At 43.9% G+C, this 17445-nt stretch overlaps 1 protein-coding gene across 1 annotated transcript; it reads right to left on the reverse strand.

Moving 5' to 3' along the window:
• LACTB (lactamase beta) lies at positions 624 to 7948 on the reverse strand. Its single transcript, XM_021407509.1, is given in 6 exon segments — positions 624 to 1188; positions 3008 to 3173; positions 4758 to 5103; positions 5442 to 5632; positions 7239 to 7305; positions 7715 to 7948. Coding segments are annotated over 6 exon segments (1569 nt in total).

Below are 17445 nucleotides of genomic sequence, written 5' to 3' on the forward strand. Positions count from 1 at the left end.
CTAAATAAGAAATTATTTTACACACATCACTCTGTGTTCATTCTTTTCCAATTCTTAGCAATACACAGCTCTGACAAAAACGTGCTTCTGATGGAAATCTTCATTCCAGAGGTAGCTTTTGTTTTTTGCTTTTAAAACAAATAAAAAAGAGTTGTATGTAAAAACACAAAAGTCAAAAGTAGAGTCATTTTGATTTCACTGTTTTGGCAGATCTGAACTTGGAGAATAATGAGTTAGGTCTTTTAAAAGTTTAGCACTTAAGGTAGATAATCTGCTGCTGTACTCAATACGAGAAAGCAATGCTCTGTTTGTTCGGCTGCTGTTGGTGCTTAGTTTTTATTTTTTAAATGTTGGTCAAATAACTGGATGAAGAAAAAAGCCCCGCTATTAAAATGACAATATACACAGTTAATACAGGGAGTCAACTTGGAGTGTTACATTCTTCTTTTCTGGATGGAACTTCCCTGAGAGATGAATTCCAGTTGCAGTAAACGTGGCACTACTACCAGCATGTCAGTGAACTGTTGATACCTTTTCCTCACCTGTTCTTAGGGATCTCAGAGCCCAATCTGATCTCCTTTTCCATTTGTTTTTCACATTCACTTATTCAACTTATTTCAAGTTCACTTATTCACCTCTCTTTTTTAATCTAAATATCGCGCCTGTTTCTCTTTATCAAATTCCCTTGCAATCTTTAAGGCAGTGCTGTTGAGGGAAACTGATTGCATATTACAGATAATGCTCACAATTACTCCTCTAGGTGGTGCCACTAAAGCAGCATCTACGGCTTCAGAGTTCAACTCTTCAGGAAGAATCAGGAGAACGCTGCTTGCACCCACGGCACCACCTGTATGAGACGCGTAGTGTCTCTGCCGCCTGCAGAAGCCATACTGTTGTTTTTTCTCTACTACAGCCCAAGCCATTGCATATTTACCATCCCTGTCCCACGACACTTCCGTTTTTGGCACCGGGGTCCACATCATTGCGACTGTGTCTGGTTTGAGGTACCCAGGAAGAAGCTTGCCATTAGCGTTTCTAAATTGTCCAGCTTGATAACTGTACAATAAGGCATTTCCAAATTTCAGGAGGTCACCTACTGATGACAGGAAGCCTCCACCAGCCCACTTGTAAGAGTTGTCCACATATGGTGCATTTACCAGGCGTCCCTTTTTGTTGTAAACGTAACACCTAGAATTCAAGAAAATTCAACTCTTCATCTCAGCTATTGTGAACAACTACCTTAACAGGGCAAACTGAGCATGCATTAGATTGTTCTCATGAAAACGTTGTCTTGTTCAAAATATTTTTTCCTTTTTTTTTTTTTTGGTAGAAAAATCAACACAAAAATTCAATTAAAAAAAAAAAAGGTTAGAAGCTTTGTTTCAACAGAAGCACCAAACCTACTTATTATTAGGGTACATTAAGAGCAAAGGCAACAAAAGCAGAGACGGGACAGAAAGCTGTACATCAGCCAGCACAGGACTCCTCTCAGATCCCTACACTAGATTCAAAAAGTGCTTCAAGAAAGAGGAATCCTACTGCTGCCCTGCGACTATCCAGGACTGAGCTGAAATTCCACCCAAGCGTTACAGACTGCTCTGAGCCAGTAGTTCCCCATCTGTGATCGATTTCTCCCCCTGCCCCATTACAGCTACATACAACTCAATATTCTGAAACCAACAAAGCAAGCAGGAAAGAGAGCCCTGCAAAACCTTTCATTAAAATACCAAGTTAAAACTACCAACTGGAAATGTGGAATAAACAGTGCAACAGCAGCACGGACAGAATCATGCTTCTGAAATAGGACAGTCTTGAATGGGTGCATTTCATACAACATATGAAAAGCATTGAATGGTCCAGGACTACTATCAGCTCTGCTGGTGACCTGCGTATCTCAGCACCCCTACAGTCCTTTTTTCAGACACAACATAACTCGTTACAGAGATGCTGAATGCTTGACTTGCACCTCTAAAAAAAATCTTGAAAATGTCAAGTTTTAAGCATTTTTGTTTTAGTGAAATACAGCAAAACCAAACCATTAAACAAACCACAACTTCTCAATATTTTGCAGTCTGAGACATCAAGCTAGCTGTATGTGGAAGCAAAAACCATCACATGAGCATCCCAATTTTCGTAAAATAAGCCATAAAAAGACCACAAAACAGCATCTGCCCTAATTCTTTTAACCCTGCCATGTTTCAGTTTACAGAAGGGCTATTATACACACACATATTAAAAGGAACTTGACTACAGCAGCTTGATAATTTACAAGATCACTAGTATCCAGATCCACAAATAGCTGGAGAACCTCTGAACCTTTGCAAGAAATAACTACACAAAGCATCTAAGGATACAGCAGTAAAGCTATCCTTAAAAGATGACCAACTGCTACTGTTGTTGGCAACAACTATATGTAACAACAGCGCGTTTGACATACACTCACACACAAGTACAATAAAACTTGGATCCAGTATCTTCATAACCATTTCCTCTCTTCTATAGAACTTTAAAACCCACACTTGTAAGAAGTTTGAACCTCATTTTTATGACACTTGCCATAACCTGCTGCTGTGATTCAGTTAGAATTCTCCTCCCCCAAGGCAACTTAAAACATGAATCAACAAATCAATCTCCGAGCTCATACAGCTGGCTCAGTAAAATAAGGGCAGAGATAAGAACTCAATCCTCATTACTCTGTTTTCCCCCATTTACATTTACCTGCTCACCTGTAACCAACCTAAATGCAAACTCCTGAGTCACCCCCGCCACTTCCGCCGCCACATATGCAATTGCAATTGCAAATTTTATTTCTTACTCTGTAATTTCACATGTGCAGAACAAATACTGTAATGCTGACACAAAATTGTAAGATAACATGGCCCATCTCATTTAAAAGCCTGACCACAAAAAAAAACCAAACCTGCGCACTCTTAATTCAGTTGGCACAAAGACAGAAAGGGCAATAATCACCATAGAAGCAGCAGAGTAACATCTCATTCTTGCTTACCTTGCTCTGTTATATATCATTGCTTCATTGTCATCCAGCACAGTTGACAGCATATCCAAGTCACGGAACATTTTTAGCATGTAATCTGTAAATTTTTGCCCCGAAACTCTCTCCACAACAGCACTTAGGAGGGTAAAGCCGTACGTGGAATACAAGAACTGGCTACCTTAAAGAAACGAAGAGCAAGGGGGGAGGGGTTAGCTGCACGATGCTTAAATGGGAAGCTTGCAGGACAAAATTTAAGTAATCACATGTGCAAATCAAACTGCACATAGCAATGAATAATCAATGTAAGGACCTCACTCCAATTGTAACACCAGGTAAGTCACAGACTTATGATAGTGGGTCCTAGGAATTGCAGTGTGGCAGCAGACAGGCACTTGCAGGTAGCTCTGAGAACAGCTGTAACACGATTTTAGGACTCTGCCTGTACAGCCAGGATTCGTGCCAAGATGTGAAGACCCACACTTAACATTCTTTTCACAAGATTCACCATGCCATTAACGAGGATATCTGGAGTGCTGAAATAAACCATGATATTGCTTAGGAGACGCTGACATACTGTGACCTGTTTGTGTGTCTGCACCACAGAAATTAAGAGACAAGGGTAGCGTATTCACTCAAGGTTTTCCAAGGCCTGACTCACTTTTATCACTATGTCGACAGTTCTGTGCTTCCAGTCCTACAGTATCCTGGAAGATTTTGTCAACAGTAACATGCATATTATTTTAAACATGTCTTGGAATCTTATCTGGTGCTAACACCTTTTTATAAAACATACACTTATCAAGAGACAGTTTTCAATGCAATGCCTCTAGTCAAGACAGATCCCTGACTTGAGATGTCACCCAGAGCCCTCCAAGGCAGCTGGGCATTAGATTCTCCCCTTTCTGACCCCTCTCCTCTTACATGAGCATTATTTACTGTTTATCAGCAATGCATCTCATTTGCCTATTAACCTAACTCACTTAGAACTTACACACGGATCTTTTCAGTCTCCTCTCCAGAACTAAATGTAACTCCTGCAATAAACAAACGTCAGCAATTCTATGGTTCCATGGTCTTCCAGTACAGTTTTTCAGCTGTGCCCGCCACCTCAATAAAATTGTTCTTGGTTTGTATCTAGAAGGTCCAGAGCATGAAAACAGCAAGCTGGTACCTGCTTACAAAATGTTTTGTAGATACAAATTTGTTATAATCTGCTTTAAAATGGCATGTTTCATTGGCACTTAACTGCATTACTCAGAGCACTGGGAAGAAAGTCTTCTTTCTACCTTAGGTCTCATCTCCCCCTGTCCTCTGCAACATCTGGCATTCCTATTACCTTTCAAGTCTTATCTCCATCCCATTTTGAACCTGCTTAATTATGCTGCAGATGTACCATTAGAAGGTACTCGTTTAAGCAAAAGTCTTAAAAGTCAGTGCATTGTTTAAGATATTGTTTAAGATACAAGATATCTATCAAAAATTGAACCGATAAAGCCCTGATTGGTTCAAGCATTATAAATATTGGCACTTGAAGACAATTACACAACTGGACAGTTTGTGAAGGTCAGCCCAAATATTTCTCCATCAAGCCTTCAATGGGGCACAAGAAGAAAGTAACACAACAGAACAAAAACAGAACACACAAACACTATTCATGGGACACCACAGAGTATAAAGCTGCGCTGAACGCAAAGCAACTTGAAACAATAAGACCAAAAACCACCAGAAAGGTCTATTTTGGTCAAACGCAATAGTAACTCACCTGGTTTGAAGAATAAAGGATCATTTTTAAATATCTTCAGCGATTCAATCACACTTTCAAATTTTTCCTTCAGATAATACTCTTCGTGTTCAAATTCCTTGTCCCTCCGGCCAGGTTTTGAATTTCGGCTTTTTCCTTCACCTTCATGTTCCCTCTTTGACGTGACAGAATCAGTCTTTTCAATGCCTTTGCCATCTTTCTCTTTCTGTTCTTTATCTTGACCAGATTTCGTTAGTTTAACTGCCCTGTTTGCCTTTTCCTTTTCTTCCTTTACTTTTGCAATATCTTTCTCATAGTGACGAATCCCACTCAAGTGTGAGACTAACAATCTTGTGGTAATAGTGACCTAGGTAGGAAAGGACAATGGGAGCTCTGTCTGCTATAGATAAAATGCACGCTGATTCACCAGAAAGTAAAATCTAACATGAGGAAAGGACAGAGATGAAAGAGCTTTTAAACATCATGTATTGAAAGGAGTGAAACTATATCAATAAATGCACATTACATACTCTAAAACTGAAGATCCGTATTTCCAGAGATGCTTTTTCAAGCATCAACCATCAGTACGTGTCTGAATGGTTTCTGGTGTTTTACAGGATGCGGCCATACAACACCTGTACATCCACAGCTGAGCAATGGCAGGAACAAAACCCAAATGAGTGCTACCACTAAACAACCACGCACCTTTTCACCCTCGTAGACTTTTTCTGGAAATTCAGGGACATATTTCTGCACTGGGGCATCTAAGTCCAGCTTCCCCTCTTCCCACAGTTTAGCAACAGCCATCATGGTAAGACACTTGCTAATACTGGCGATTCGCATGATGGTCTCTGGCTTACACATCACACGATTCTCTACATCAGCGTAACCCAAACCTGTAAAGAAAGAAAAACACAGCGGGAGATATTTCACACAGAGACACGCTGAACTTTTTGCTACTCACTAGATTTGTTGGTTCCTCAAGATGTTTTCCTTCTAACTGAAGTGAGACATGAAGCAGTGGACTGTTTCTGGTTCACTTAAGTGAGTAACATTTTAATTGCGTAGGACAGGTTAATTAAGGCCACTGGTATTAACCAACATCATCCCAAAATAATGATTAAGAACACAAAACAAACTTTAAGTAAGATTGAAGATTAAACCAAAACTTACATTCCTGTGGTCAAATATTCACCGTAGAAAAATGAACCAGAATCTGGATTGTAAAATAACTGTCCAACAGTCCTCAGTGCTCTTTTAGTACTCTGAGTTAATGTTTAAAATAGTGAAGGTTCTTATTTTACCAGTACAGACATTAAGAAAGGACGTTACTCAAACTCATAGCTATCACCTAAATTGTAAAGCTTCGCCAAACATTTCTGTTACACAGTTTCATCATCTCCTGGCATGACTTCAACTAAAGGAAAGCTTAAGAATCTTGGTACCAATGTTTGACTATGTAACCAGCACATCAGTCTGGCAACACTAACTGGAATTAAGGCAGTACTACCAGACTCTCCAACCAGCCTTCAGTTTGAGATGGGTTTGAGGAAAGTGCAGGTGATGCTTCAGCATAAATGCTATGATGTGCAATAGTTTTCAGTACGAGTATCACAAAAGTGCACTGTCAGGCTATGTCACGCTGTAGTCTAATAGTAAATGACTCTGAAATAGTAAATGACTCTGAAATAAAACTCACCAAAAAACAAGAAGTAAATTATAACAGTTGCCCAAGACCATTTCTTTTTTTCTTTTACGCACAGTCGTACTCTGGTGTTTTCATTGTGCATCTGAATGCAGATGCTGTACTCCTATGGAAAACACCTCACAAATCTCAAATCGCTCTCACCAGTTTAGCAATAAAGCAGATTTGGTGCCATGGTCACAAAGGCAACTTGTACCTGCTCTTGGTTCTCCCCCATGAAGGAGGGAGGAGGAAACACTTCTCACATTGCTGCTGCCTCACTCAAGGCAACACTGATCTTGGTATCCATGCACGGCACCACAAGGAAAGCTCTACCAGGGCTGATGCTCCCACACGGGGCTGTCCCGCTATGGGGTCTGGCAGCCAGGGTGGCAAACCACCACCCAGACCCGGGTTCCCACAGGCACCTTCCTGCAGGTCGAGGAAGGCATTTTGCACAAATCTTATAAAAACCTCAGCTTTCCTTATTAGCTACGCTGAGACCAGACAAAACTGTCCAATTTTGTCACTAAGTTTGTATCACTACAGAAGGTACCAGACACTCTGCTACTCAGTTCTCTCATGATGGGAGAGAAACAGCTTTGTGCGTATATAACAATTAATTCATTCAAATACTGTCAGAATAAACTGCATGAGAGCTGCTGCTATCGATTCCCAGAAGGCAGAGGGGTTTCCCATGGCAGCATCCCTTTGCTCCCTGGGCACGTTCTGGCCGCTCTCCCGAGGCACAGGCCTTGTGACAGAACCTGCCCGCACTGGGCCTGATGCTCGTGCCGGGGGTGACACCCCACACTGACCTTCGGTCCACACCTCTCGTCCATCCACAGACACTCCAACCAGGATACCTGGGATGCCCGCCTCATCCTGAAGAAAAAAAGCAGAGGAAACAAAGGAGAATCTTTACAGTCCGTGAACAGCTTTCCCCAAGCTCTGCACGCGCAGAGCAGTGCCCCGAGGACGAGCAGCTCGCAGCCACACAGCCGCAGCTCTGCTCGGTGCCAGGTGCTCTGGGCGGGCAAACGCTGCTCTCAGGCAGCGTGATCGCAGGCCAGCAACTCTGAAAACACATCTGACAACACATAACTATGTAGTAAAAGTATCTGTTCGCAATTCAACCAAGCGCTTCACAGAGCGCTTACGGAGTCCACGCACAGAACGAGAACTGCACCACCTGCTCCCACGCGGCACTCCGAGGGACTCGGCCGGCTTCCCCCTAACTGCAGCCCCGTCCCCGCCGCCTCGCCCCAGGCCCAGGAGAGCCGACGCCCGGCACCTTGATCCTCCGCAGCAGGTCCCGGCTCCTCTCGATGGCCGCGCCGAAGCCCCGCGGCGCCGCTTCCCCCGCCTCGCCGTCCGCCTCGCCGCCCGCCGCCGCCCTCACGCCCAGCGCCAGCCCCAGCGCCAGCCCCCAGCCCCAGCGCCGCCCGCCGCCGCCGCTCTCCCCGTGCCGGGCCGCCGCCAGCCCGACGGGAGCCGCCCGCCGCACGGCCCGCGCCAGCCCGGACATGGCCGCCCGCCGCCCCGCCCGCCAGGCGGCTCCAAGCCGCTGCCGAGCGCTCGAACCGAGCCCCGAACGCGTCGAGCGGGAACCGCGGCCCGGGAGCGGCTGGAGGGCGCCGGGCGGGAGGGGCCGTGCCGCCGTTCGGCCTGCGGTAGCGAGGAGTTGCTTACAACTTTCACTCCCCAGGGCCAGTTCTACAGTCACGTTTCAGCCTACAGCGTGACAGCACCACGCGCGCTGCTCGCTGAGGAGGCTTCTCCGCGGAGCTGCTCGTGGAGACCTGCGGACGCGGGACTGAAGAGTGACCGCCTCATAACGCTAGCACCGTGCAGGGAGCACGGCGCGAGGGCATTGCCAGCGGCCAGCAGTCCTGGGAGCTCTGCCGAGCCGGGCCGGGAGCCCCAGAGCGGCCCTGTGCTGCCAGTTAAACGGACTGCACGTGCCTGGCACAGGGGCAAAGCCAGAGCTGCTCAGCGGCGCCGGGGCAATGGAGTGACCGTGTGCGTGTCCCTGCACGTCACCAAAACGTCTCTGTTTGTGCCAAGATGCTCAGCCATACAGCTGTACGTCACAGCTGTGAAATCACTCATTAGCCACGTTAGCTCCCAAGCGTACTAATGCGCACACACCATTAACTGATCTATTTTTTTTTTTAAACCACTGTCACTGCTCCTTCAGATGGCAGATGACCTAGTCCAAGGGTCAGCAGAGGGATTTACTTTGGTTGCTCTTAAATGGGTCCTATTTACTTCCATGGAAACAGCAACAGGTACACAGAGCACAGTAATGCGACTTCTCAGCTACAAAACACCCTTTTTCAACGCAGTCATAACCATTGCCTGCACATTGTCATCAGCAGTGAACACGAGCCCCCGTGCTACTCTCAAAACAATCTGCGCAGGCAGAGGTGACACACTGCCACTGCTGAAGTGCACCGCCCACCGCCTCACGGTGCTCGCATCCACTGGTTGGTCTCCATAGATGTTCAGCACGCACTGATGCATGTCAGTGGGTGCCATTTTTTCCACATGGAAGAATTCAATTCCACCCCTTTGCTTCATCTGCGCTTCCATGTCAGACGCCATTTTGTCAGAGTGCTCCTCTGCTGCCGTCTGTCTCACAGCAACAAACTGTAATGGGATATTGGTGGGAAGGCTCCACCTCCACTGCCATGCCACCAACTGATGTCGTGGGCCAACAGAATAAAATAGGAGGCATTACTTTTGGAGCATAACTGTTGTATCTTACTCATCCTATCTGTACCCTACTGCTGCCAGTGGCCCCACTACTGTGTGGGCAGGGATATGAGAGCAAGGCAGGCAGTAGCTCTCAGCCTGTTCCGCAGTGATGTAGCTCACCACCACAAGGTGCAACATGCTCATGCTGCTGTTGGTGGCCAGCAGAATCTGCAAACACAGGGTGCCTGCAAATCATGAAGATTCATTATTTTTCTTAAACTGTAGCTCCTTGAAAAAAAAAAATAAATCTAGAGGCATTCTGAAATCAACTTCACGACTTCTGTCAGTTGCTTCAAATGCTCCTGCAATCTCAGCAATGTCTACCAGACATTACCATGGCTGCTCCCGCTTGCATGTCCAGCCTTTGATCTCAGTCTTTTCCCTGTAAGGATGTCATTTGCTTTTCTAGCTCACTGTGGAAAAGTTCTGTGGTGATATGCCCCTCAATTTAACATTTCCACTCAAGCTGAAAAGAAGTAAGGTTTTTAACAAAAAAACCATGTAAGGTTCAAATGACAGGAAACACGTGATGGCTGCTTGTATCCCTCTGGCAGAGGGTCTGTCACTTCTAAAATCACAAGAACAGTTCTGCCCTTCCATCCCACTAAATACCACAGACCCAAGCAGAAGCTCGCAGGCTGAGCTGGAGGGAAAAGGCTCTCAAAACTCTGGGAAGCAGCAGTGAAAGAAGTTTCAAATTCTCCTTTGTTCTCTTTGTTTGGATTTATTTTGAACCAATTACATGTTCGTTCCATTCGTCTCTGGGTAAGTCTTTACAAAACACAAAGAAGGTAAAACTGTCAAAAATTAATTTGTGTCAGATAAAATGAAGAAAGATAGGAAAGTAGCAATTAAAAAACCATTATCTATGCATACATACATGGATATAAGGGAAACTGATGTTGATGAAAGATAGAGAGCAAAGGGCTAGTGACTCCCTCGATCACGCTTGGTGTTTCTACTCTCAGTAAAGATTTTTGTAAAAAACAAATTCGTGAATTTGAAAACATGACAAATACGAGGAATACTGGATATAGACAGAAATCAAGCTCTGATTTCTCTCATTTTTCAGAAGCATTTTCATCTTCTTGAGAACCAAGAGAGGACTATTTCCCCCTGGTCCCATGCACTCACACAGCAGGTGGCAGTAAGAAATCCCATCAGTTCAACCAGCCAGCAAAAGAGAACTCCAGGGCAGCTGGATCTCTGCTGTCACAGTTACTGAACCCAGTTCTGACCACAGACTCCTCCAGCAGATCTGTTGTTTGCTCACTTGAGGTCAGTACAGCAGTTCTCAGGATATTACTTGTTTATCAAGTGAGGAAACATCTGATTATAGCATATGTATTGTTACATGAACAGTGCTAGGGCAGTTAGACCCAGCCAAAAAAACAGGCGTCACTTTTCCAAAATGTATATAAATGCGTTACTTACAGTTTTATGTCAATCTTTAAGTCTTCCCTGATATTTTTGTTGGTTTTTTTTTTTTTTTAAACTAAACTTCTAAGCAGGTGAATGAATTCTCCAACAACTGAGCCCACAGTCACTAATCAGGAACCAATCCTGAAACAGGCAAGATGTCTGCAGCAGGAGAAAAAGTCGCATTAGAAACGCCGGGCTTGCAGACACCGAGATCAACACGTTTATCTCCAGCTCTGCTTGAGCTATGATTCAGATACCTGTTAATCTTAACTTCTTGAGGAATGCAGTTAAACGCCGCCCAGCAGCACGGCTGTGCCATACCCAGTGTCCCCATCACAAAGCAGAGGAGCGGTGGTGGATCCCACGCCCAACGAGGACCCAGCAGGACGGGGCCTGGTGCTGCTCCCACACGGCATCTCCTACCTGGACGTGTGCAGCACTACAGCCCAGTCAGCGTCTGTCTGTTTTACACACACCGTATGAGAAATGTAACTCTCTCTAACTTGCTCAATTTTCTTGTGAGCTGAGGATGGTCACTTGGGAGTCATTAACTTTCTATAAAACAGAAACCGAAAGTTTTATAGTGCCACGTCGCTACTTCCTTTGTTTTATGAAAATTCCATGCAGTCTGACAGAGTTCCTAGAAACAACAGGATGGGAGTCTGGGAAACATTTTGCACATCATGGAAAGGAATGCTGAACAGACCGTGCTGGCGCTAACAGACCCTCCAGAGGGCACACACATTTCTTTTTCTTCTTTGCAGAAACATGAGTTTTGAAACTCTGGCTTCTCAGAGGTGATTTCCTCATACTTGTAATTCAGGGCCTGCTTTGAGCCTCTTGGGACTCAAAGGAAAAATAATTGTCACCAGCTGGAAGTCAGTAACTAAGGAACATTTGGGAAAAACATCAGTGTAAAAAAAAAAAAACAAAAAATAAACACCACAACAAAACCACCACCAACCACGAAAAGAAAAAAAAAAACAGAAGAAACCACACAGAATTACTTCCTGTTTTTCCTTAAGTCCTTCTCCAGAGAGGATTAAACAATTGCATCCCTGAGAATGGCTCCACGTTCATCATTAAAATTCAGTTGCTGTGCATAAAATGTAACCCTCCCCAGCTTCTCTCCCTGCTCTGTGGGCAGAGGTACCACACACACCACGGAAAAAGCCGACTTGCATACCCACTGCCCACATAATGCAGCAGGTACCTGACAGCATCACTGCCTTCAACTCTTCCTGCCCTATCTTTTCAAAGCGAAGCAGACTGCTTCAAAGTAACAGTACAGAGGGGATGCAAAACACGCAAAAGATTAAGCACATTAACTATACAGCATCATTCTGGTGCTCATATGTCCAAAGCTGCAATTACGATGCACATGCACTTCAGAAAACATTTTGGCTTGCTCTGAGAGGAGCTCCTCACAAATGAGTGGTAAGTCCCTTTCTCCATTCTTCTCCCTAGAATACAAATCTCAATAAAATGAACAAGTCCCAGACATCTGAGCAGCAAGAAACGTGGCAGTGAGAACTACGAGTGCCCTACGCTGGCTGACGTACTGGAGAGAGAGGAGGACCCTTCTGCCATGCTGTGTGCCACAGCTGAGCACCACCTCCACACTGCATGTCTGCCTACAAGTGAGAAAAGCAACAGGCATATTTGCGTTGACGGATGGAGCAACAGGAGGAAAAAATGTGTTCCCAGATCTATGTGAATTGTTACACGCATTCTGGTGTGAAGAACAAGGTCCTTACTTGCTATCTTTATCTGTCCTTCTCGATGGAAGACCAGATCCGATCTTTCTCAGCATCTGGTATTCTAGCAGTTTTTCCAAACCCTCCAACGTTATTTGAAGCTCCAGCATGTTTTGTTTTTCTTTTATTATATCTACTGTTATGAGCAAATGCTTCTCTGCAGTTCACACCAAATACTCACCTAGCTACAAGTACATGCTGGTTGCTAGCCCTTGCTCCACACCTTCACTGTTCTGACCATCCATTTTAGTGCAGTTTCACTTACCCGTGCTGCAATTACAACTTCATTCTGCTCTGCAGATATGTCCTGCACCACTAAGAACACTCTTTGTGAGAACTGTGCACAGATAACTCAAATTGCACAGGCTGGTCAAAAACAGGAAAAAGCCTCTTATCAAATTAGTAACATCTCAGATATTTGGGTGGAGGCATTTGGCACCGGGCTTGCGTATTCCTACGGGAGCGTGTCCGTGCATACCATGCAGGCTCCATTCCTTTGTTTCATATCCTTGTTCCCAAGTTGAGGCATGTTTCAAAAGAGCCTCTCTGTAGAGGCTAAGTGCACAATTACTGTATGCTACATGGATCAGTAGGAGGGGATTTTACTCTGCCCCTTTCTATACATGTAAGATCACAGTAAATCACATTAACCCAATTTACAGAGATTTGTCCTGCATTTGGCACTGCAGAAGTTAAAGTAGGTATTTTGTACCTTTGCGTGCAGACCTATGGAAAAATAGCTAAGAAAATTTTAGAAACTTCACTGCTGGGGAAAGACAACTACCTGGGATGATGGACTGCTGAGTTTTTCCCTTCTGCCACTTGGAATAGCCAATCGCCTGCTTGAGCTGGAAACATTATTTCTTTGACCTTGAACCAAACCAGAACATGCCATCAGCATAGAAGAACAGTTTCCTTGGTTAACATGTAAATACACCTTCTGATGTATAGTAGTCAACTCAACTTACAGCTGCACTTCAAAGTGTGATTAACAATTCTAAAAAAAAAAAAAAACCCCAACAAATGAAAATCAGGTTTACGACCTGCACACTCACATTTCTGTCTGCCACTCAGTTTGAATTCCTTCTTATCCCACTGCCCCAAGTAACAACAATCTTGTGGTGGGAAGGTTATCAAGGTACTGATGAACGCTTCAGAAGAGCATCAAGCTCAAGGTGTGCAAAGGCTGAAGGGGAAGCTGTGCTCTACTTAAGTGACGACAGCATTTCTTCCAAGTGGTGTAATGAAAGCTAACAAGCTCCTACATGACTTGGCCCCTGTCAAATTTAAACAACAGGTGTGAGTAAAATGCATTTCATACATGGACAGGTGGTGTTCTTATAAATTCTCAAACAGGAAAATAAAATAGAACCTAAGGAAAACTCCCACCTTCAGAAATATAACCATAACCAAAGTGAAGTAACACACTTTTAAGTGTTCACACTAAGGGAGGGAGTGAAATTTCTTCATTATTGCTTTAAAGGCAAAACAGACAAAGGCAAAAGAAGATCTGGGAAAACAGATGTTTTAATTTAAATAGGGATTCTGAAATCTCCAACCTTTAATTCAGCATCTAGGTGCTCTGCTGAGATCAGCATGAACTGCTGCATGCTCTTCACCTTTGAACCTCAGTCTTTTTCTATAGAAACTGAAATGCAGCATTACAACTGTGGCTGGGGATAGCTGTTTATTTTTTAAACGCACATGCCAAACGTACCAGCAGCTAAAGACCCAGTAGCTTTGACTTGAGAGAACTTCTTTTTGTAACCACTCTTTGAAGTTAAGGGCTAAAACACTGAGCCTGCTCTGATGGGACTGTCTGACCGAGGTTTAGTCAAACAGGCAGGTCTCGGCTGTAGCAATGCTCGATATAGCCACAGTTCTATATGCACTTATCTGGGACAGCGAAATGAACTGCTTGGAAACAACTTAGCTAAAATTGCAGAAATCCCTATTCAAACTAACGGCACTTAATGCAAACTTGGGTTTTATAGACTGTTTCTTAATTCAATCAAAATTGTAAATAACAAGCAATTGTCAAGAATAATGGATTCACAACAAACCCTTCCAAGCAGTCCATTTGCTAGCTGTAGTGCTGCTAGCGCCTGCAGCCCTCACTGATATGGAAGCAGAGGGAGAATTTGGCAACTTAATTACTCAACATAGCAGCATTTGCTCCTCCTCCTCCCGAGACAAAGTCACACAGGCCCCTGTGTTTTGTATTGTCAATCTACAACAATAACAATTCCAGCACAGAGCACCTCCCATGGATGAACAACCAGTTTGGTTCCTTTAGGCTTCATCTTGTCCCTACAAACCCACCCAGCTGCTAATCTCCAGGAAATGCTCTGCACTCAGACAGGTCCCTGTGTCCAGTTAATAAAAGCACACGCACATTTGTTACAAGTTTGTTAAATGCTGACAAGCAGCAATTAATGGTGGTGGTACTTTGTTGTTTGTTTCCTTTTTTCTTCTTTTTAAGGTATCACGATTTCCTTGCTACAGTAACTGATAATCCTAGCCTTGAGAAACTTAAACTAGATTTTGCTAACGTAGCAGGAATCACTAAGGGAAAATATATGTTTACAGATTTATACAGGAAGAGCTCATGTACGTTGCACTTTACAACCAGATACAAGGTAACAGAGCATTTGCTGCTACCTGGACTTCGCCAGCCACCCTCATCTGCAGCAGGGGAATGCAGCTGCAGAAATGGAAACCCATACTAGTGGGGCAGGACAAGGCATAACTGCATGGCAGCGTTTAGAAGGGGAGGATTCCCTCTTCCACTGATCAGCTTCCTGCTGCCTACCTTCCTGACTGGCCTCTGTGCGTAATGCAACCTTATCATCACCTTCTAACTGCTTTCTCATCTGGTTCATTTTCTAGATAGTACTTTGTTCCTAAATAGCCTGCACAAATTGAGTCATCCCTTAATTCTATTATGCATGAGTGTATAATACTTGCCTTTCTTACAATAAACTAAAAATCAGGGGTCTCCTGCATTTTCTTGATAAAAAATTATGCAACAGCTTACAAATTGGCAAGGCTGAGACTTAAGAAAACTAGATATGTTTGCTTCTGAAGCCAAGAATCTGAAGCAGACTTGTACAGATTTTTCTATCCTGTACTCTAGGAAAGAACACAACACATAGTGAAGAACATGACACAGCTTTCCTCTACTAGAATGAACTATTCAAGTGTTTGTTACTAAAAAAAAAAAAAAGGTTGTTCCTCAACAACTTTGACTTTTTCGCTGCAATTCCCACGTAATCTTCAACTTACATGCCTGTTTTATTACTAAACACGCCAGAAATGAACAGGGAAAAAAAAACCCACAAAATAAACATCTGAGAAAAATACTCTACTTTCCCAAGGGCAGACCCAGACAGAAAATATTTTTTCAATTTTTCAGCTTCTTAGTCAGCTAATTATTATTATTATTTTTTTTTTTTTTGCTGGCAATATTAAGACATTGCAGTAGTCATAAATAGTCCAGCGTAACAGATGCTCCAGCAACACAGACAGTGTAGTTTGCCAACTGAATTCAGATTTTGAGCAGTGTGCACGATAGTTTTTATGGAGTCAGATTTCTCACTCGGGGGCTAAAGCTCTGACAGTGGCAGTGCTCCATAGGTGCAGGCCACTATTTTCACCTCATTTCTTAGAGAAAAGGGCTTGTATGTATGTCACTGTTATCTCTGCCTCTTATCACATCGAACAACTTTTAAAGTCATGGAATAGTTTTGGCCAGAATGATCTCTAGAAGGAAAATTGTTATTTCTGCAAGGTCCAAGTTTTCTGAATGTAGGGAGTCATTAAGACAGAAGGAGCATGCCCATAGGCATCCTGGTACGAGGAAAGGCAGATCCTGCACTATACACCTCATGCATTTCTAGATATCAGAGAAATCCCAGAAGGGCAGCAAGAGACAACGCAAATGCCTCAGCAACTGGAAAAACCTTCAGTGCATGTTTAAAGCCAACCACAAGACAGGACACTGCGAAGAGGCAGGTTCTGCCAGCTCTGTGCCCTCAGTACCGCTCATTTCACTGAAAGAAGGCAACTCACAAACCTACTAAGATAACAGTACGGCTGCGCAACAACAGGAGATTTCAGTCTGCTAAATGTGCTTCTTTGTGGAAGAAAAGAGAGAGTAACACTCCAAATCCAGATGCTTACCTTGGGGAACAGTTTTGCCATTTAATGGATTTTAGAGTTACCATTTCTGACAAAGAAGCTGCAAGAGCAAGAAATCCCCATTTGTTGGTAACAGAGTTAAAACAAAGCCCAACTTGTTTATTATACAGGCCAGCACTCTCCAGCTTCACACGCGTTGTGTGTGATGAGGCACTGCAGGCAAAGAATCTGCAACGTCTAGAGGCTTATGATATATGCTAGAAACAGATTTTCATGCTCCAGCAAATACATAAATACATACACACGCATTTATGTCTGCTGGCAGCCAGTCAGCCAAAAACACCACTTGGGGTGTTTCACTCTACACCGCTCCCCTCGGCTCCCCTTGGAGCCAGAAAGCTTTTATTTGCCTATTACAAAGCTTTATGGCATCAGCTGCAGCAGTGCACTTCGGGGAAATCTATTCCAGAAAGAGATTTTTTCTTTTCAGATTAACTCTTATCTCCTTACATGCACACTCTTGCCCTTCTAACGGGAGGTGATTGCACTAAGAGACACTAAAACCACAGCTTTCTCCTCACCGTTACACAGAGCAAGAGATGAATTCACACTTTCCAAACCACAGAGCAGTTTGTGTTCTCCATGCAAACAAACAATTTTAAGCAGTGAACAAAGGGCCTGACCTCACTCAGGCACATCATTTAGCACCCAAGCATGGACCCTGGGACCATAAACACTATTCAGTGGAGCAGGCAGCGCATTTAATTACATAAGACTCACTTGCCAGGAGCCAGGAACTCCTCTGATCAGCTCCGAGCACAGCCTTGAGCCCAACCCTACAAACTGCTACCTACTTAGCATAGCATTTCCTACTGCAAACAGCACTACTGACTCCAGCAGCGCCACTCAAAGCTGGGGGTTTGAGCTCTCAGAGCCCAATTATCCA

This window comes from Numida meleagris, chromosome 9 (genome assembly GCF_002078875.1).
Source record: "Numida meleagris isolate 19003 breed g44 Domestic line chromosome 9, NumMel1.0, whole genome shotgun sequence".
Lineage (NCBI taxonomy): Eukaryota > Metazoa > Chordata > Aves > Galliformes > Numididae > Numida > Numida meleagris.